The sequence below is a fragment of the Passer domesticus genome, chromosome 17 (assembly GCF_036417665.1).
Source record: "Passer domesticus isolate bPasDom1 chromosome 17, bPasDom1.hap1, whole genome shotgun sequence".
NCBI lineage: Eukaryota > Metazoa > Chordata > Aves > Passeriformes > Passeridae > Passer > Passer domesticus.
In genome coordinates, this window is record NC_087490.1 from 9,505,005 (window position 1) to 9,526,819 (window position 21,815).

The following is a 21,815-nucleotide window of genomic DNA, read 5'->3' on the forward strand; positions in this document are numbered from 1 at the left end:
GAGAAATGCAGCTTGGACCCTGTGTACCTCTTTCTGGGCATCTTTATCTTCACTGAAAGCGTGGTCAAGCATTGGAAGGGACTGCCCAGGTGGAGTCTGCATCCCTGGAAGTGCCCAAGGAACATCTGGACGTGGCACTCAGTGCTCTGGGCTGGGTGACAAGGTGGGGACAAGGCACAGCTTGGACTCAATGCTCCTGGAGGGCTTTTCCAGCCTCAGTGATTGCAGGATTCTGTAATTACTGGTTTAACTGGGAGCACTTTGCCACTGGCCCCAGGGAGATGCCCAGCAGTGCCTGGGCATGGGCAGCTGGGTGCTCTTGCACTTCTGAGAGCCCCTGGGTGAAGCTGCCCCCAAAGAAGGAGCTGAACAAACACCTCAGGCCTGCAGAGCAGGTTGGAGCACACTGCCAGCCCCAAGCAGGCAGAAGATGACTTATCTGCACCTCCATCAAACCATAAACAGGTCACTCTAACCTGGTCAGCTCCTCCACCTGCCCAGAAAAGGGATTTATTTCAAGCACGAGCTGAACAGTCTGTTGAAAGGAGCTTCAAGCTGCATCTTGGAGCTCTAGTTACTCCAGCCTTGATCAAAGAAACCTGCTGAAAAGCAGCCTTCAAGGTTAAGCTCCATTCTGGAATTAAACAGCTCTCAGTGTCTGTGAGCAGCCTGGCAGGACACAGGCAGCAGCCGCAGTGCCAAGGTCGGCACAGGAGGAAAATGTCTACTTGAAAACACAAGTCTGAAAAGCTCAGAAGAAAACACATTATGTCCTTTCTAACACAGAAAAGGCCATGTAAGGCAAGAGCATCTATGATCCTCCCTCTCAGACGAGTTCCAGCAGGAGCAGCAAAGCAGAAGGAGCCTTGGAGAGGAGCTCAGCCAAAGCCAGAACTTGTCCTTGGCTGCAGCACTGGACACAACAGCCACTCCTGCTGCTCCCCAGAACACAGCAGTGACAGCCTGGGACTACCAGGAGAAGCATGCCAAGCAGGAGAAATCAAACTTCTGCTGGGTGTCTGAGTGTGTGTGCCCAGGGATGGCCACTGGAACTAGGAACTGACCACAGGGAACACAACCCCAAGGGATGAGGGAATATGCCCAAACCAGGATTTGCAGAGGAGAGGAAAACAATCAGCACTCGTTCTGACACTTCTGAGAAAGATGGAGAGGGACTTTTTCCAAGAGCATGTAGCAACAGGACAAGGGGGAATGATTTCAAACTGGCAAAGAGGAGGTTTAAATTAGATATTAGGAAATATTTCTTCTCTGTGAGAGCGGGGAGGTCCTGGCACAGGGTGCCCAGAGAAGCTGTGGCTGCCCCTGGATCCCTGGAAGTGCCCAAGGTCAGGCTGGATGGGGACAGTGGAAGGTGTCCCTGGGACAGTGGAAGGTGTCCCTGCCCATAGCAGGGGGTGGAACTGGCTGGGCTTTAAGGTCTTTTCCACCCAAACTATTCCATAATTCTATAAAGGTTATGCTATTCATTTCACACAGACTTTGTCCCTGAAGTTCTTCTGAAAGTAACTCATTCCTCAGACAAGGAAAGGGCACAGAATGAGGCAATGGGGTGTATCCCTATGCAAAATGCTCCTACTATTGGAACTAGGTCAAGGAACTCCTTACTACTGCCCTTCTTCTGCTGGATCTTAAAGGAGCTTTGAATTATTTATCATCAGACCAGATCATTTTTTCTTGTAAATCAATAAGAGTTCAGATTTGTGGGATGTTATTTGGTGTGCAGGTGTACACATGCACACCACAGGTTGGAAAAAACAATGGCCAGCATTGAAGAACCACTCCTGCATTAAAAATGAGCAGCTCCAGTCATTAATATATTCTCCAATAGGCTGAAACAGGAGAACAGAAAAACAAAATAAGAATGAAACAGCAGCTTCACAGAGACTAAGAGCTTAGTTCAGGATTTAACTCTATCAACATTTCCTGTACTATGAAGTCATAAACTTTATCTGCTCAGATCTTCAGTCTGTTAAATAAAGCTGGATTTATTTTTTCCCTCTTCTTTGTCATTAGAGCAGGTACCATCCCTCTGCCACATGTGGCTCCAGTACCCAACAGCACACTAAGTTCCTGATGGCTCCTGGCACATCCAAATTAATGATTATTTCAAGAAAACGCCAGTTATTCATCAACTCCATGGCCAGTGCTTTGACTGCCGAGGTTTGGCAGTGCCTGTCCACTCTCTGCACTCCCAAAATCCCATCTCCACATCACAGCCACCTTAATTTATTCCTGTGTCAGGGGTAATAAACACTGAACACTCACAAACCACTGAACCCATTTCATTCTGCTTCCTCTCAGATTGCACTCGGCTCAAAGTTCAGCAGAAGTCAATACTTCTCCAAATGACTGGGCTCTCAATGCTGTAAAAGCTGCTACACACGTGCTCACTGTGGTTCCAGCAGTTCATGGGGCAAATTCCCAGCACAGAAAGACAGAAAAGATCATTACACCATCTAAACTGATATATGTATGCATTACTTGTAACCTCACAGAATCACACTCAATCTTGAAGGTCTTTCCCAATGCAAATCCTTCTGTGAGTCAGTTATTAATTAATGCACATGCTCATCCTCATCACCTGACAAAGCAATGAGTGACCCCAAACACTGATTTCTCCCCACAAACACATCACACCACACACACACCCCCACCTCCACGGGACCCTGCCATTTTCTGGCCCAACTTCACCCATTTCTGCCCCATTTTGTGCCCTCACACCAAGCCAAGTCATTTCACTGCAGCAAACTAATGCTCTTAGAGCTGTCGTGGGTGATTAGCAACATATTTCACCCCAGAGCCCTGTGGGATGGAAGGGATTAGAGCTCAGCAACACCTGCCCACACCCCCTCCCCTCCCAGCATCAGCAGCTCCACTTATGCAAATTATTTTAATGAAGAAAGTTTACAAGGAGGGAGCCAGAAGCAGGAGTTTTGTAGCTCCAACTTCACAAAACACCAGCCCCGAGATCCTTGAGGCATTATCAGCGCTGAAATCTGAAACTAATATAAAAGCTTCTAAGTACATGAATTTTGCAGGAATAATTACACCAAATTGCAGTGTCAAGGACTTGCCCTTCCACCAGATTGCTGCTGCTGAGAAATTACAAGAAAGGGAAATCAGAGCAAAATCACATCTCCTCGCTCTGACTGCAATTAAGGCATTCGCCAATCATAAATTACTTTTTTTTTAAACAAACACAAAATTACTGAAGACGTGCCAATTTTTTCTAATCTTTCTCAATCTCAAATGTTTAGAACTTTCTTTGCAAGTAGCAAGTATAAACCTTGACTGAGAGACCAAGAACTACGGCCAACACTGACAGACGCCTCTGATTTATTTATTCATTTATAGGCTCAGGATGCAATTTTACAGAGATTTTAAAATGTTTACTTCCACTATCCAAATCCATCATAAAGTTGCTAAAATTGGACCAAAGATCCTGCCCCAAAGGCCTCTGAACTGAAAGCATGACAGGGTCAACAAGTGCTATTCAAAGCATTGGCAGAATGGCCCAGAGCCACCACAGCCTAAAGCGGGTTGTTTTTTTCTCTTTGGACAAGTGCATTTCAAAGGTTTAGCAATGCAAGATTGATCAAAAGTGAAAACTGGGATGAAATATTTGGCCTAAGAATCAGATCTTTCAAAGCTCTTTTAAACAAGTTAAAACTACAGGGATGGAGACTTCCACTAATTTTTGGGATCCGTAAATTCCAGGAATTTTGTTCCCCATTCCCAAATTTTGTGGTCTCAGGGTAGATTTTTGGGATTTTCTTCCATTTAACTTTCACCATTTTGGCGCCATTTTTCCTCTGATTTTCGCCGGTTTTCCACCTTTGCCCCCAAAATTTTTCAGGAATTTTTGGAATCCTGAAATTCCAGGAATTTTGGGTCCCTTTTCTCAGATTTCATGATCCCAAAGTGGATTTTTGGGTGGATTTTGGGTCCTTTCCCCTCCAAATTTCACCATTTTGAGGCCCAAAATCCACCCAAAAATCCACTAAACCTCCCCTGATACAACCTGAGGCCGTTTCCTCTGGCTGTCAGCTGGATCCAGCTCCCTTCACCACCATCCTCCGGACCCCCCACCTAAAGCTCATCCTCACAGAGCTCGTTTTCCCTGCTGAAATTGAGGCAGAATCCCAACAAACAGCAGCCAAGGCACATCCCAGAGCTGTCACACGGAGGGCCCCTCGGGACAGGGGTGTCTTTCTCCAAGGTCTGAAGCACTGAGTGTTTCATTGGCTTCCCCTGGAGCTTTTTAATTTCCCGGGAGGACGCAGGAGCTCTTTGCTCATGTGCACCTCGAGCAGAGGTGGAACTCCCTCGAGCACCCAGCAATTCCCAGCTCCCAGGGAGGCTGCAGGAGCTGGGAGTGCAGCTGGTTGGTGCCTGTCTGCTGTCACACATCCCAGACTCGATCCCTAATGATGGCTTTGATCTGCAAGCTCCACCAGATCCCAAAAAATCCGCCCTTTCCCCCAGCTCCCTCCTCAATAGGACATGACACGTGGTGACAGGACAAATTCCTGGCATGGTGGAAGAGGGCTGAGGGGCTCTATGATCCTTCAAATGCTTTCAAAATTTGTTATTTATTTCTGCAAGGTGTATTTATATAGGTGTTTAGTCAGTATTGGAATGATTTTTTTTGATAAGTATAGAGTGAAGCTCCTGTGGAAAACAGCTGTATTTTCTAAGCTAGAAACTGCTGCTTTTGCACCAATTTAGTTCAATTAAATTCTGTTATTTATTGGTTTATGTACCTGGACCTGACGGCTCCTGATAGGCTTTCTACTAATTTTATTAATTACCAACAAAATAAAGCTATTATTGATAAGAAGATTAAACCAGGGCATTCCACATGATTTCACCAGAACAGAAACCAAGGGCTGCACACGCTCGTGTCCTGATGTTATAGTTCCAGTGTTGGCTGAAACCATGTCACACAGGAAGGTCTGGGCACTGAAAAAATCAGCTATAAAAGGATTAAGAGCTATGAAGTTCATTAATTTTACTGAAAATAAACATCTGGCAGGTCCTGCAGCCCACCTGCACCGGATCAGAGTGCTTCACACCTGTAACACAACATCACATTTCAGAAGCTTTCCCCAAAAAACACAGCTAGAATCATCCCTCTGTTTTTAGCACAGGAACAGAAGGCTGCACACTGTTCTCCCCCCAGATCACCGCTGATTTACCTTTTTTTTTTCTTACTTAAGGTAATGACACCCGAGGGAAGGTCTGTGCTGCAAAACATACGCTGCAATCCTGCAGCCTCCCCAGGGAGAAGTAATTGGAGCATCTCTCTGAAGGCCAGATCTCTCCTTCCTGTGCCCAGAGATGCTCCAAGCACTGGATGCTCAGCAGCTGAGACAGTCGAGGGTCTCCACTGAGGCTCAGAAAATTAATCTTCAACTCCTGCACCTGCCCAAGGTGCCACAAGTGAACAAAGCTACATCAGGTATTGCCTAACTGGCTCCTGATCTGTGCAATACAGATAATAACAAGCTGTCCTTCATCCAGACTCTCATCCCTTGTCTCTTAAAGCTCTGCAAAGGACTTTCATCCTCCTGTGCTCTGCTGCAGAGGCCTGTCTGTTATCAGGGTGTGGGACACTGCAGGTACAGTAAAAACTGAATTCCCAATAGAGAGAGTGAGCACCCAAACAGAGCCAAGAGCAGCACCCACAGCAATAAGGAGCCCTCCCATGCAGCCTCCTACACTGACAGGCCATAATCCATCCCCAGGCGTGCATTCTTCCCAAGAAAGTGCTGGAGTACAAAGCTGACTTGAGATAAAAAGCAAGTACACGTTGTCAGCAGCCCCAGCATTCTGTATGCACACCCAATTATTTTGAGAGAGCCATTTCTTACTGCCTTCACAACCACACACTTCTGCTGATGGCAAAGCAGGGAGGCTGAATTTCCAATCAAAATTTCACTACTCTCTCTCACCCTGAGCTAATCCACCAAAAATCACAAGTGTTCAGCCTTTCTTGTACCGTTAGCTCAGAAAAAAAGCAAATTTTTCCCCTTCCTCAAGCAGCCCCCCCATGAACCCTCACATGTGCCTTTTCACACTAGCAATGCAGATAGCCAGATAGGCTTCAGCTTACTCATTTAAGCTTCAGATTTTGGATATCAGAAAGAATTTCTTAATGGAAAGGCTTGTCAAGCATTGATTGGAAGGAGCTACCCAGGAAGGTGCCCAAAACTGAACAGTTTCCTTACAGCAACAAAAAAGCACCTAGAGAGACACAGAGGGCTGACACGGGCAGAACAGCAACAAAAATGAAAATTACACAAGCAATTGTCAGGAAAACGTTCCCAGAGACAGCAGGGTAAATGAATAAACACAACACGGAGGCGTTAAACAATGCCAGAGAAAACACCACCAAAGTCACCCAGACTGACAGCTCAGACAGGGGAACATGAGCCTGCAACTTGGAGATTTACAGAAGTTTCACAAGGTGCAAGAAATCCCTGAAGGCCACCTCAAAGAATGAAGTGAAATCCACAGAAAGAGCAAAGTAATGCCAAGAGCACAGAATTACAAAATCAGAAGCAAGAGAGAACAGAGCAATGATGCTTAACCCTGAGCAGGAGATGTCGCTTGGATTTCAACAATATTCTGCACAAATAGAGGAGGAAAAGAAATTACAAATAGCTCAGGACAGAATTGGGAATTGGGAAGGCAAATTAACCTCTGTGTTTTCAAAAACCCTCAATCAGAGTTTTAACAAGCCAGTTTGAATACTGGGTAAGAAAGCAAAGGGCACATCAACCACCCTAGGAGAAGCAGCTGGGTACCAGGGGCCAGAATTCACCCTTACAAGTGAAGTGAAGATGAGATGATAACTGAGAAAAAAATCTCATGTTAAAAGCATGATTTTTAAGAAAAGAAGTGACTGCAACATGCTCCAACAAGATTCAGGGGAACACAGGAAACCAAATAAAAAGATTGGGAGAAAAATCAGAATTAACTTGAAATAGAGGTAATTAGTGAAAGCAGGTTAGAAAAGGAGAGATGGGATGAGAAATATCTACAGCCTCAGGGAGCGAACCCTGGACAGATGGATGCTGTGTTTTGTTACCATGCCCGTGGTATTTGTATACCAAAAGCACCCAAAGCTTACGTGATGTTTATAGCAAGAAAGGTTTAATGTCAACTTTCCAGAGGCGCACACAAGAGGTTTCTGCAAGCCCTGAACCCTCTCCCATTTGTTACCTGATTTCTTGGACCATTTTTCTCAGCTTCACATTACGCAAATCCTTTACTCAAACCAGAACAAGCTGCTGGCAAATAAAAACAGCTGTTCTATAGTGCTCTTCCACTCCCTCTGACCAAAATAAGGGAAATGTAAAATCGACATGGAAAAGTAAAAACCCTCAGCAGCCTGCTGAATAGCAGAAAAATTCAGAATGCAGTTAATTTACTCATTTCCCACCAAAACTTAAGATATTTAAGAGCAATGCTGCAGGATAAGATTTAGGTTTCATATTTGCTTCTATTTCCACAGGGCTGACTTCCTTCCCATTCCAGGCCTGATTTCAGCAGGATATTCTGCCTCTGACAGCCTTTCTGCCCACCCATGCGAATCTCCCTGAAAAACAGGCTTTTAGGAAACAATGTACAGCAGAAAGATACCACAGCTCTCACAGCTCTTGGCAAGGCTCTTAGGAACCAAAGGAGGAAATGCAGAAGGGAAGGAAAAGCAGATGACAGAGGATGGAAGAAGGGTTGTTTTGTTTTGGTGCTTAACAAAAACAAAAACACACTAATCCTCTTCCTTAGGCACTCCCCGGCTCATTAGTGTTTTCTGTGCTTCCTCCCCAAACTGTGATATTTAACGATTTCAGGACAAAACCAGTCTGAGGATAATTCAGGAAAACTCAGCAATAATCAGCCCTACGGCCAATAAACTCTTCACCCTCATGGTTTATTTGCTGCTAAGCCTTGGCCTGCAGCCTTGGAATTCATTCTGCCGGCACTACAGCTATTTCCTTGTAAACAGGAAGCCCCCTCAAATTTGCATTACAGTAAACTCATTTGCTTCATTTAGCATCAGCCTTATCTAGGAAAGATAAAAAGGGTGCCGACAGGTGTACTGGGCTCCAGCAAGGAGACGAGGGGTAAAACCTTTCTAATATTTCAGTAGGAGATAACACCAGGGCACAGGAGCCGTCCCTGGGCTGTGGTTGCCCACCAGAGATAAACCAACACCTTCCTGTGAGCAGAGCACTGCAATAATGCAGGGGCATTTATTCTTAAGCAGATGTGATATTCCAGTGACCTTCCTGCTCTCTGTCCCAGTGACAGCCAGGACTGATGGCGGGGATGGCTGCACACCCAGTGTTACAGAGCCGGGCTCAGACTCCTCCAAGGAGCTGCTCACACACACACAGAAATAAGGAATATCTGGAAAAATTGTTTGATTTCAAACAAGAGAGGACTCTGTGTGTTGTATTTTTTTCCTGTTACTATATCAACCTGCCTTTAACCAGCCGATTTATGTCATTTTAAATGAATCACTTTGCCAGCGATACAGAATATTTCAGTATACCCAGCACACCATGTCTGCTCTAATGAGAGGGATCAAAAAAACCAGCCAGAAGCCAGCACAAAGATATCTGACACCAGAATAACAGTCACAATTTCCTACTGTATGAGGAAATCCCTGGTTTCAGTTAGAAGCTGAGAGGTTCAGTCATTTTGGGCACACCAGAGCCGTTTGTGGTCCAGGGCTGAGGTAAGTCCCTGTGCTCGGTTGTGTCCGTGCTTCCTTCCGCTCCTGTGCCGAGGGCCTGGCGTGTCCCTGTACAGCCCCAAACCTCTCCTCACTGAAGGTTTCTCACTTCCTGCAGAGCATCACACACCACGCTTCTCCTTTAATATCTCACACCAACAGGTCCTTCCACAGGCATCCCAAGGAGCGAGGCACTTTGGCCACCGATCCTTTCGCCTTCCCTGCAAAACTTCCTCTGGCACCTGGCTTGCCTCTCCCACCTTGAGGGGCCAAACACAGGTGAACCATCTCCCCCAGCTCAGGGAAACCACCAAGCACGTCAATCCTGGAGCAGGAGAGCAAAGCACAGCAGGTTCCTCGGGCCTCGTGCTGTGCTTGCTACGAGGCTTCCGCCGCGCCGGGCACGAGGGATGTCGGTGCAGGCAGCAGCTTCCAGCCTCCCCACAAACACCAACCATGCTGATATCTCTCATGGCATTGGGAGGACTCCTCCTGCCCTGCAACCCTCCACGTCCCACCTTTACCTGCCCACATCCCTGCTGGGAACAGGGAGCAGCACCGCTGGCACATCACCGAGGACAGCGCTGGCATCTCCAGAGGCACATGAAGCCACCAGCACCCCCAGCACAGCTGCACCTCGGGCTAACAGGGCAGATGAAATGTCATGGATATTTTTTGAAGTGTAAACACACACCAGGAGAAAAGCAGGCACCTTTGTCTGGCCAGCAGCACCATCCTCAACCAGACCTTAAACACAACAGGCAAACTTCATCACCTGAGCTCTCACTGCCCCTGCAAGGGGGATAAACACGGGCAGAGCATCCTCCACCTTCCCCTGCTCTGCAGCCTCCCAGCATTCCAGCAGAAAGGCAGGAAAACGAGTGAAGAAGTGGGAAGAGGGCTCCAGCGATCCCTGGCTCACAGCAGACAGCTAGGCTAGGCCACCAGCAGGCTTCCAAACTGCCTACACATTCTGCAGTAAAATTTGGTTTAGATTTTTCCTGTTGCAGTATTTTGTTTGCTGGCCAAATCTTCATTTTATATATGTACATATACACACAACACACAAAGAGCCACGAAAAAAAGGAAAAGCTCAGTTTTAATTTCAGCAATAAACAAGCGATGCTCAGGTGATTTTATAACCAACACATAACCACGGGGGAAAAAAAAGCTGTTTTTGCAGAAGAAAAGCTGCTTTTAGCACCAAGCCCCAAGCAAACAACCTCGGCTGTGCCAGGGCACCCTCCTGCCGCCGCGGTGGGACCGGGGAAGGTCGGGGCCACGGAGCCCGGAGCTGCAGCAGCACCTCTGCTCCGTGAGCCGCCTGCTAAGGGCGAGCTCCGGCCCCGTCCTCCTCCCGCATCCCCTGTCAAACCCCGTGAAGCATCACCGAAAAACCGCCCAGCAGAGCGGCACGGCCAGAGCGGCTCCGTTCGCTGCCACCGACCGCTCCGGACGGAATTCCTCGCCCGCCGGACGGAGCACCGGGCAGGGGATCCATAAACCCCCGCTCGTCCCTGCGGGGAGCGGCGTCCCCCCTTCACCCGCCGAGGGAACCCGCACAAGTTGTGGCAAATAAACACGCGCATTAAAGCACACACATCCAGCCCGGCCCCGCGCTGCCAGGGCCGGCCCCGGTGCCGGCGGAGGCCGCGGGGGCACGGCCGGACCGTTATGTCCGGAGCGGGGAGGGCGGCGGGGGCCGGGCCGGGGCCGCGGCGGGGCGGGCGGTACCTGGGCTCGGGCAGGGTGATCTTCTTGCTGGCCCTGGCCGCCGGGGTGCTCTTGCTCTTCTCCATCGCCATCAGGTAGCTGACATCGGCCAGCACCGCCTCCAGGTCCGCCATGTTCCCCGCTCCGCCGCCGGGCTGCAGATGGAGGCTCCGCCGGGGCAGCCGCCCCCGGGGCGGGGGTTGGCGGCGGGCGGCGGCGGCGGCTCCGCCGGTGCGGCCGAGCGGCTCCCGGTGCGCGTGTGCGGAGCGCGGGGGCCGCTCCCGCCTCCCGCCCTGCGCCCCGGGCGGGCGGCAGGAGGGGCGGACGGACGGACAGACGGACGGCAGAGGGAGGCAGGGGAGGAGGCAGGGAAGGAAGGAGGGAGAGCCCCCGCCGCGCCCCCCTCAGCGCCCGCCCGCCCCCGCCGGGCCCATGGCGGCGGCCGGTCCGCCCCCGCCGCTCGCAGCCTGCGCGGCCCCCGCGGCCCCGGGCCCGCCGCTCGCAGGGGCGGGCGGACCGGGCTGCCCCGCGGCGCCGCGCAAAACGCGGACATGGAGCGGCGGCGGCCGGAGCGGGGACCGCCCGCGGCACCGAGCGGGGGTCGCGGTGCCGGGGGCCCGCTCTGACGCGAGGCCCTGGCACAGAAGCTGTGCCTGCCCCCGGATCCCTGGAAGCGTCCCAAGCCAGGTTTGGCACGGCTCGGAGCGACCTGGGGTAGTGGAAGGTGTCCCTGGTCAGGGGTGGGATGGGAATTTTAGGTTCTTTCAAGCCAAACTTCCGCGGTTCCGCAAAAGGGGAGCAGCAGAGGCAGCTCCAGCCGCGGAGCTGCCTGCAAAGCCTCAGCACCCAGTTGGACGCATAAATTCAGAATTAATTTCCTCATAATTTATTAAAACGCATGCATAGCAAAAACAGGATACAAATAAATGCTGTCTGTGTGACGCCCCATCGGTGCTCGTTGAACCACTTGCTGGCAAATAACGATGAAAACAAGGCACCCAGGTGTCCTCAGGCTCTGAGCAGAGATCCCTGCTCGTGTTCCTCCTTCAAGTAGTAGTAGCTCCACTGCAGCCAAGCAGATATGCAGATTTTAAGTGCTTTCTTTTCTGAATTTCATCAAATATGTCATAAATAATTGGCTCAATGAAAGGCTAAGTCAATGACAAGTCTGAAGTTTGAAACTCAGCGTGTTTTGAGTTCTTTTCAAGTGCCGCCACTCCTCCTGCCTACATCTTTATGAAAGTTAATGATCTGATTAAAGCGAGGTAGAGCATACAGCTGGGAGGATTTCACCATGTGCCTCATTATGAGCCGTCTGAGAACCTGCTTTTTGTTGAAAATTTTAATTTAAGCCGACACTTTCCACCGGAACAGATCCATTGGGGAAGGTTTCTCCTCCACCAGTGGCCCCAGAGCAAAGCTGAGGCTCAGGGTGTCCAAGCAAGCGTGGAAGGGAGCAGAGGAAGACGTGGGGGACATCCCTCCTGGAAGTTCAGGGTAAAGCCTCCCACCAGCCCTGTTCAAAGGTTTCACTGATCCAAGCTACACCGTGGAAAGGAGCGTTTTTATCTCCTGAAATCCCCTGGGCTGGCAGGACTGCTGGGGCTGGCTGTGGTTCCCCAAAAGTTCTTCCAGAGCCTCCACGTGGGCTCTGCATTTGCAGGAGTGTGATGGGAGGGAAATTCCTCTCACATCCTCAGCCTGGTGATGTGACTGGGCACGTGCCCCGTGCTGGCTCTTCCCAGGGGACTCCCCAGTTTTGGCTCCTGCAGCTCCTCTGCCCAAATCCATGGAAAGAGCCGGGTTTCAATCCCTGAAGCAGCAGCAGCACACGGGGAGGATCTCAGCGCTGACCTGAGGGTGTTGCTAAACACCCCAGGCAAACAGAAACCATCGCCCGGGTGAGGAGGGCCCTGTGTTTGCTCAGAGGTTTGGATGGCTTTGCAGGGGTGGTGACGGCAAAAGCAGCCACCAAGATGCCCCTTAGGATTCCTGATGCTCTCCTGTTCACTGCTGTGCCACGTTTTCACCGTTATTAGCTGGATATTGTTGTTGTGTAGACGTCAAACGCATTCCTGGTGACAGTTTCTAGGAAGTGAGGTCTGGTGAGGGCCAAGTTAAGGAATTTGTTCTTTCTGCTCTTGGTGCTGGTGTGGCAGCAGCCACCAGGGTGGTGGTGAGTGATAAGCAAAGGTGTTTTCTGCTCTGCTGATTCCCAAGTGTGGCTGCAGCACAGTCAGAGGTGGTGGCACGTCCCCAGAGCCACCCCAGGCCCTGGCCCACATCAGGCTATCCATGCTCACCTCCAGCAACACGTGCATTTTTTGGTGTTATATTCAGATATTTTAAAGGTCACTGGGACGGGTATTTTTTAATAACCGAGTGGAATCAAACCTGATTTTTTTTCCCCTGTCAGTGCCAGCCTCCTCCTTTTCAGGGAAGTTCAATTCCCCAAGTGCAAACCTGCAGCTTTCCTTAGGCTGTGTTGCATCCCAGGCCGAATGTTTGCGTTGTTCTTGTGTTGTTTTATGCCTCCTGTGTTGGGCTTGGTGTTTGTGAATGTTTATAAACAGTGCTCTGGGGATTCCCGCAGGTAAAGGAAACCCAGAGTTAATCGATGCCGGGGTTAGCAGAGGTCAGAACATGATGCACTCTGAATGCATTTAAGTATCTCCTGACATTTCTGTGGATGGTGATGGATGCTGCTCAATCAATTTAAGTGTGTCTCGAGGCCTGGCTGGGCTGCAGGCTCTGCATCCACTGCGGAGCCAGGAACCCAACCTCCCCTCTGCTGCTCCTTCCTTCCGAGGAGCGAGTTCCTCCCACCATCTGTGTGAGATTTAAATGTTTAATTTTGCCCTGCTCTGCTTCACAGCGTGACAGATGATATTCCAGAGAGCTACGAGGCTGTTGTAGATTTATTAATGCGTCCCACACTGACACCATCCCATCAAGATAATGCTGCAACACATTACCCAGGACGGAACCACATCCGTCCTGTTGCCCTCCCAGCTGTGCCAAATCCCATATCAAATAAGATCTCCTCTCTGTGCTGATGCCAGCAACATCTCTCGAGGGAGATGTTCACATAAAAGATTATTAAATATTATTTTTAATCCGATTTTTACTAATATTTCTGATACACTGCCAGAAATGCACATAGGTGGAGATTGAGAGCATCGAGGAGTGTTTAGCTCAGTTCCCTCCATGGGCTGATGCTCTCCAGAGAGAGGACAAATTATTTGCTCCTCCTTGGCAGCACTGGCGGAGAATCATTTATTGGTGATGGATTCCCACGGGAATCTGACTCTCTGTGGCTTGTTTATAGCGAGGTTATGTTTTGCTGCAGTTCTGGCTGTACTTTTGGGGTGCCTGACTGAAGGGGAGAGAACAGAACCCCTTTCCCCACGCTCACCTCAATGTTCCCAAGGAGCTTGGGGTTACCTGGAGGGGAAGCAGCTCCTGCTTCATGAGGTTGTGTGAGGATTCATCAGGCAGCAGTGCTGCAGTGCCTGAGGCCAGCAGGACAGGAAGAAATACAAATACATTCCTGGGAATTCCAACGCCAGCACTCCCCATCCCGCAGCCTCACTGCTCTCACAGCTTTAGCCCAGCATCCCAAAGAAACAGCCTCACTGCATCCCCTCTGCCCGTCAGATTCTGCACTCTGCCGGGCCCTGGGGTGGCTTTGGCCCCTCTCCCCTGCAGTGGCACATCCATGCCAGTCCCACAGGCATTCATTCCTCTGCAGCATCCACACCCAGGCTGGGGTTGCATCCCATCTCCTTAGTGCTGCGCTAATAAGTGGTGAGAGGCAATGTGGAAAACAAATAGAGTAATTAATGGCCATGGCTGCTGCTGCTTTTATTCACTGTCTGTTCCAGGAGGAGCAGTTTTACAGAAGGCAGCCTCTGCCCTCACAGTGCCCTTGCATTTGGCACCCCAAATCCCAGCGTGGGGAGAGCTCCTCAGCTCTGACCTCCTGGAGAAGCTCTTTTGCATCTCTGTGGATGCCTCCTGCTTGCTCCTGAATACTTTTAACAAAGCCACTTCAGCCACCTCAGGCAGGTAGAGCCTCAATGTAGCTTATCATCATCGTGTTCCCTTTTGCAAATAGCTGACATGATGAGGAGGTTGGGTTTTAATTAGGAAACAAGTGGCAATTCAGTTCTCAAAAATATTATTCACCATCAAACATTTGTACTGGCATAGTCAGACTAGCAATAATTATGTCCTCTGGGGGCAGAGATAAGAGCAGAGTTGAAAGTCATGCAACATGTATAAAGACTTGCATGAGAAAACACAGGCACGAGAAGACCGGGGCCTCCCGTTCGCAATTGCATCACACCACCCCTCTCACCATGTAATAAAAATACCTTACTGACATTTCCCTCTGCACATTTTCTTCCCCTGACATGGCACACAGCAATGTCCTGGTGCTGCCTCCCACCCCAGGCTGTGCCTTGCCAGCTTGTCACTGTGACCCCCTGGCAGCACACACGGGGACATCGCTGATGGCAGCACAGCTTCCCTGCATGCACACAGATAAATAAAGGAGCATCGCCCCCTCACCTGGCCAGGACAAGCTTTAAAAGGAGCAGCATGGACAAAGCTGGGTGACAGAGCCACACCAAAACCATCCTGGGTGACTCGCGGAGGCACCACGGGGGTGGCACTGGAGAGATGAAAGCCACTGCAGGAGGGAGAGCCAGGGATCTGCATTAACACCCAGCCCTGGCTCTGCTCCTTCAGCAGCATCACCTGGAGCATCCCTCTGCACCCAGCTGGGCTCCTCTGCAGGAACTCTCACGGGGCAGGGAAGTTTGAGCCATTTTCACACATAAATCTCTGACTTTGGTTGTCCTTGCAGGTCAGTGATGACATGGACATGGCACCTCGCTCGCTCCTTGCTGGAGGGGCTCATTCCAGCCCTGCCCAGGGGGTTAGAGGGGCCTGAGAACCAAGGGCAGTGGGGCACTGACCCTCAGAGACCCCTCGTGGGTCACAGGGCACCTTCCCCATGTCCCCCAGCCTGTGTCATCCCATGCCCAGCTCAGAACTGACCCCTCCCCGAGAATTCCCTGATTTAAAAACACCGGAGTGTGTTGTTACAAGCTAAAGCAAACAAACCCAATGAGGGCTGGAACAGCAAATGTCTCAAAGCCCCACAAAGAGTCAAAGTGTCCCTGTTCAGCACTGTGGTGGGATCAGACACTGCAGGAGCCTTTTCCCTGCACAGATTGATCAGACAAACAGATGTCAAGAGGGACCCATTGAGCATTTGCTGTTCCACAGGCTGGCTTGAATGTAACTTGATAAAAGGGGAAAAAAATCAATAATTGCCTAATTTGGCTATAAATTCTGAGGGACAGAAGGAGAAAAACCAACAACTGTGCAGCTATTGAAACAGTAGAAGGTAATTCAGATTCTGCCACGGCATCTATGAAAGGTGAATTGTGCAGTGCTGGAAACGAGAGCCTGTCTCCCCTGGGAGGTTCTGCTGGGTGGATCAGGACCACAGGAGTGGATCAGGACAGGGTCAGTGCTGGAGGTGCTGGGAGGGCTCAGAGCTCACTCCAGCCACAGCGATGCCAAACCAGGCACAGTGGGAGGGGGTCAACAGCTAAAGAATGCAGTGCTGAAATCCCCAGAGCGCTGGAGAGGCTGTCTCTGCTCCTTGGAAACAAGTCTGCTTGTGTGGGAAATGCTTTCTAGTTATTTCTCTTCCCTGGCTCTTTGTGCTCCAAGTGTGTTTACACACAAATTGGCGTTTGCTGCCCTGGCTGGTCATTGACCCGCATCCGATCTCACCCGTCTGGTCCCAGCACTGGTGTCACCACAGACAGGGGCAGTGACAGCTGAAAGGGACACCACAGGCTGCTCCTGCCCAGCCCCAGAGCTGCTGCTCCAGCCCTCACCCAGGCAAAGCCAGCAGGAACATGGGAATGCACTGCCTGCTTGGGAGCGAAATGGCACGGGGTTTATTTGTACTTCTGTCACATCAAAGGGGCCCTTGTTTGAATTCTGCCTTTAGCCCGGAGAAGAAGAAGGGGAAAGATTGGGTCCTATTAATAGCCTTGCATCCCACAAGATCCGAGCCTCACAAGAAGCCATGAAAGACTGCGGCATCTGATTCCCTGAATAAATGAGGTAATTTAGGGAGAAGTGCATGCTCAGCAGCCTTCATTACTGCCTTCTGCAGCTCGGTAGGAGATGACACTGACAACTCACTTCGGTATCAGTAGCACCCAGGTCCCAGAAGGGCTGTGCTGTGCCCAAAAGCATGGGCAAGGGTGCTGTGTGCCACCTCTCCCACAGAATTCCTGATGCTGCAGCAAAAATCTCCGTGACTGGCACAGAAGGAGTGGAAGGAGCACCCCAGCAAGCTGAAGTGGGGGCACAGCTTCCTGGAGGGATGCCACCTGGTGCTGGTGACAGGGCACAGGGGTGTTTGGGAATTCACTGCACGGGGAAGGAGCCAGCAGGGAGCAGGGCTGTGTGGTGGGGCTCTGGTCCTGCATCCCCAGGGAGTGAGGAGGGGACACCCCTGCTGTGGGGAAGGGCAGGGAGCTATAGATGGGCTGGCATGGCTGGGACATCTGCTACAACATCATCCCACTGCAGGATTTTTCACTCGAGGGCAGTGGGATGTGTGGAACACAGCTGTGGGTAACACCCGCTGGGGCACCAGCCTGGGATCAGCCAGAGTGCAGGGAGAGTTCTGACCCTGCTCCGCAGCACAGCTCCTGGCAGCGCTGAGGTTTGTGTCAGCTTTCCCCTAAGCAGATTTTCGGGCTCTAAGTGCCAAGTTTAATCCCAGCACCGCAGGTGCTGTCGCAGCCGGTGCCTCCAGCTGCGTCACCGCCCCGCACGCAGGTGCTGGGACTGAGCTGCCCTTTGCACGTCGGGCCTGAGGTCACCAGGGCCACCAGCCCTGCTGTCCCCAGGCTGCTGGATGAGCCCTTGTGCCAGCTCCCAAATCCGTGGCCGCCTGGTCTGGAGTGAGGCTGGGGAAAGGAGCCCACGATCCCAGCAGAGCCTTGCAAACATCAGAACAAGGATTTGAGGATCATAGCCCATCCTGTCTGCAGCCCCACATGCCAAACAATTCATCTTCCCTCTCGGCGCCCTTGTAAAGCAGAGCAGTAAATTGCCTTCATTTCACAGCTGAGGGAAGGTGGATCCAGCGAGGCCCCAGCCCAGGGGAGTGACCTCAGGGGCTCTCGGAGTGGGTCAGTGGGCACATCCACACGGGTGGCTGCAGCCCCCCCAGAACAGCCTTCCCCGGGGGAACTGGGACTGTTCTCAGAGAGATTTACACGTCAGAGAGCACAGTGAATAAACCCTCAGTGACCTCAAAAGCATCTTTCTGCTAAAATGCATCCCCATGGCCGCAGCATCTGCAGCTCAGCCTGGCCCTGTGGCTGGGAAGAGGCACCTCCAGCAGGAGGGTGTTGCAGGTTTCCTACAGGCAACAGCCAGTGCCGTGTGTTCTACAAGGGAATTAGGGCAAATTCGGGCACCAAAATCCCATAACTGGGGGAAGGGGCCTGCTGTGGTCCTGGTGCCACCATGCCTGGAGTGGCCACTGTCCCCACAGCGGGATGAGGGTTAAAGAGCCCTGCTTCCACACGGCCTCTGCCTTTGCAGCTCATCTGGGCAGATAATGGACTTTGCCTTCTGACTTAATCTGCTTGATCTGTAAATCTCTCCCGTAATTGCTCATCACCCGGAAACCTGGAGAGAACCCGGACGGACATTCCCGCGGTGTGAGACAGCCATCCTCTCCCTCCCTCCCTGCCTTCCTCCTGCTGCCAGCCTGTGCCCAGAGCCCCCGGTACACCCAGCACATCAGGGCACCCGCACCTCCATCCAGGGGGGATCCCCCGATGGGAAACGAGGCCGCAGCTCTCCCTTTCATCCCCCACAACCAAAGGGCTCTGTCCCCCTGCCCTGCCTCAGCTTCTTCCACCCCTAAAAGAGCCGAGGCTCCGCGGGCAGGGGCAGCTCAGGGGCTCGCAGCACCCAAACCCTGCATGGCACAGGGGCACAAGCTCATCCTGGGAGCTGGGGGCTGCTCACAGCACCCAAACCCTGCCCGGCACAGGGGCACAAGCCCACCTCAGGATCTGGGGGCTGCTCACAGCACCCAAACACTGCCCAGAACAGGGGCACCAACCCATCCTGGGAGCTGGGGGCTGCTCACAGCACCCAAACCCTGCCCAGCACAGGGGCACAAGCCCATCCTGGGAGCTGGGAGCTGCTCAGAGCACCCACACCCTGCATGGCACAGGGGCACAAGCTCATCTTGAGAGCTGGGGGCTGCTCACAGCACCCAAACCCTGCCCAGCACAGGGGCACCAGCCCATCCTGGGAGCTGGGGGATGCTCACAGCACCCAAACCCTGCCCAGCACAGGGGCACAAGCCCATCTCAGGAGCCAGGAGCTGCTCACAGCACCCAAACCCTGCATGGCACTGGGGCACCAGCCCGTCCTGGGAGCTGGGGGCTGCTCACAGCACCCAAACCCTGCCCTGCACAGGGGCACCAGCTCATCCTGGGAGCTGGGGGATGCTCACAGCACCCAAACCCTGCCCGGCACCAGCCCATCTCGGGGGCCGGGAGCTGCTGGCAGCCCAAAGCGCCTCTCCCGGCCGCTGCTCGCAGCGTTTCATCCTCTGCGGCTGCCGAAGGAGCAATCCCGTCCTGCAGAGGAGCACCAGACGTCACACGCGGCAAGGTTGCTAAGCGAGCTGGTCCCTCCTCATGATGCACGACTTCATTACGCGGCTCCCTAAATGGATCTTACACACAAATGACATTTGCCTTGGAGCATATGAGCTCCCAAAATAGCGGGCGGCTCCCCGCGTTATTGCTTTGCTTTGCCGAAGAATGTCCCCATTGTCTGCGGGGCTGCTGTGCCCATGCCTGGCACGGCCCTCCGCGGCTGAGGCGTTGGGTACAAAGGGATGGAGACCCCCAAAGCAGCCCAGCTGTGCCCGGGGTGGCAGCACTGGGGCAGCCCGAGGTGGCCCCGTGGCCAGGATAAGCTGTGCCTTTCTAACAGGAGCCATGGGGAACAATTAATGCAGGCCCCGCTGTTCCTGCCTCAGACTTCTTTCCTGAGGCTTGGCTCAGGGTTTTTCTGCAGGCTGGGTGTTTCCCCTGAGGGGAAGAGCCCCAGGGATGCTCCAGACTGCTCCTGCATGAGCCTCCCACCACGCAATGCTCTGCCACAGGGACTGAACCCAGCTCATGACACACCTCCCAGCACCTAGAGAGGTGACAGAGGGGACAGGCCACCGTGTCACGCCCCAGGCTCCCAGGTAAAACCACTTCTCCTGGCCTGTGTCCTGCACCAGGGACTGGCTGCTCACACAGCCATTTCATCTGAAATCGCTTAAACTCAGCCCCGGTTTCCTTTGAGATGAGCTGAACCGTGCAGAGAGAAGGTCTGGCTCCAGCTCTGCACCGTGCATAAGGTACAAATAAAAAAGGAACATAAAGGTTATGTCCATGCCGAAGAGAGAAATTTGCTTTTCCTTTTTCCCCCACAAGAACATCCCCGGCAGCTGATCCGTGCAGCGCTGCCCTAATCCGGTGATAGGTTTTAATCCCATTACGTTGCCATGCGCTCGCCCGGGCTGGGAGGAGCAGATGTTTCCTAATTGCCACTTGTGCTGCCCAGGGGTTTCCAGCTCGGACAGCGTTCCTCGGCCTCTGCTGGCGCTGACGGGACTCCCTGCCGCTGGATTTGCAGGATGTGACAGCGCTGGCTGCTGCTGTGCCAGTGCCCCACCTGGAGCTGCTGCTCTCCGGCCGTGCTGTCCCCGTGGAGGGGTCACAGTGCCACTGCTGGCTGAACCCGGAGCAATCGGGGCTGCCCTGGCCGCTCGCCCGGAGGGAAATGTCACATTTGCATTTTTTCCATTTGTTTTGAAAGGTGTCGGACGCGGAGGGAGCCCCGTCCCACGGCAGCCCAGCTCCCACTGAGGATGTGCATCCCACACATCCCCTTGTGCTAGTGAAGAGTTTGGGGTTGCTCCTGAGGGTTTCCTCATCCAATCCCCTGGTACCCGGTAATCCCATTATGTCTCCACGAGGCTGCTTCCAATTCTGGCCGCTGAAGGAGCGATGTTTCTTAATTCGCTTTTCAACCGGACAGGGGTTTTACTGGCTGTAAGGAGCTGTACAGGTTTCGTTGCTTCCTTTCCCTGCCTCATCACACCGATGTCAGGAGCAAAAACAAGGAGCAGAAAGCAAATGGGAGCCTGGAACTGAGGACAAGAATCTCGGGGACAGCCAAAGCTCCTCTCTCTCTCCGGGATATTTCACTCCTGCCTCAGCCCTCGCATTAATCAGAGCAGAGATTACTTTTCCACATGCCAAAGCTGAACATTGATAAATCACAAATCTGCCCTGAAAACCACAAGGCTTTAATAATACATGCTGGGTTCCTGCTTGGATTTCCTTCCTTCCTTAAACCTCCAGTGTCTGTGGCTGGGTCTGTGCGTGGAGGCACAAATATGAGGCTGGAGGCTCCATTTAATGCAAAGAAAAAGAAAAAAAAAAATGAAGCTAGGAGTCTCGTGTAATCACGTGGCTCCTGAAGATGGAGAATTAAACATAACAATAATTTTCGGAGGATAAAAGTCCATTAAACCCGCAGTAAAGCCCTCACAGCTGGCAAGGCACATTAGGTACCCAAAGCACCCAGGCTGCAGGTGCGACTGAGCTCAGCCCGCTGTATCTAAGTAAAAAACAACTCATATTTTTTCAAGGTTGTTGTTTTTTAGCCCGTGATTCTCCAACCTGGCGTGTCCCGAGGGGGATTCACCCGGCTGCCGCTGGCAAAGGCAAAGCAAAGCCAGTGGGAGCCGACGGGCACATCTTCATCTCTTCACCGCTTTTCCCTCCTCCTCCTCACCAGCCCATCCCGCATCACCCACGGTCCTGACGGAGGCACTTCCCGAGGAGAGACAGCGGCTGCTGCTCCAGGAAAAGAAAACAGGAAGGAAAAGACACCTCAGTGTCGGATTTAGCCAGGGTTTGCATCATTCTTACTCCTTCATTAATTACCCACGGCAAATTGCCGCTGTTCCCCTGCAGGCAGCCCCTGTCCCCTGGGTTCACCTGCCGGGGGTCGCGGGGATCCCCCCGCCCACCCCAGCAGCTCCAGCCGCCCTGGGCACCGCAGGAACCGGGGCTGGAACCGGCACGGCCGGCAGCGGTGGGGTCTGATCCCCACCCGTCCTTTTTGCTGGGAGAAAAATAAATAAAAAAAAATCCTTTCCCCAGCCTGGAGAACACCTTCAGCTCTGCCGGCTGTTGGCACG

At 52.3% G+C, this 21,815-nt stretch overlaps 2 protein-coding genes across 2 annotated transcripts in view; one reads left to right on the forward strand and one right to left on the reverse strand.

Moving 5' to 3' along the window:
* The window catches only part of GRK3 (G protein-coupled receptor kinase 3), a 55,779-nt gene extending 44,845 nt beyond the window's left edge, over positions 1-10,934 (reverse strand). Inside the window, exon 1 of the mRNA XM_064393129.1 lies at positions 10,502-10,934. Coding sequence (XP_064249199.1) covers positions 10,502-10,614 — 113 coding nt within the window. The 5' untranslated portion in view covers positions 10,615-10,934. The remainder of the gene's footprint in view (positions 1-10,501) is intronic.
* Positions 1-21,815, forward strand: part of C17H12orf76 (chromosome 17 C12orf76 homolog) — a 209,380-nt gene that overhangs the window by 50,926 nt on the left and 136,639 nt on the right. The window lies entirely within an intron of this gene.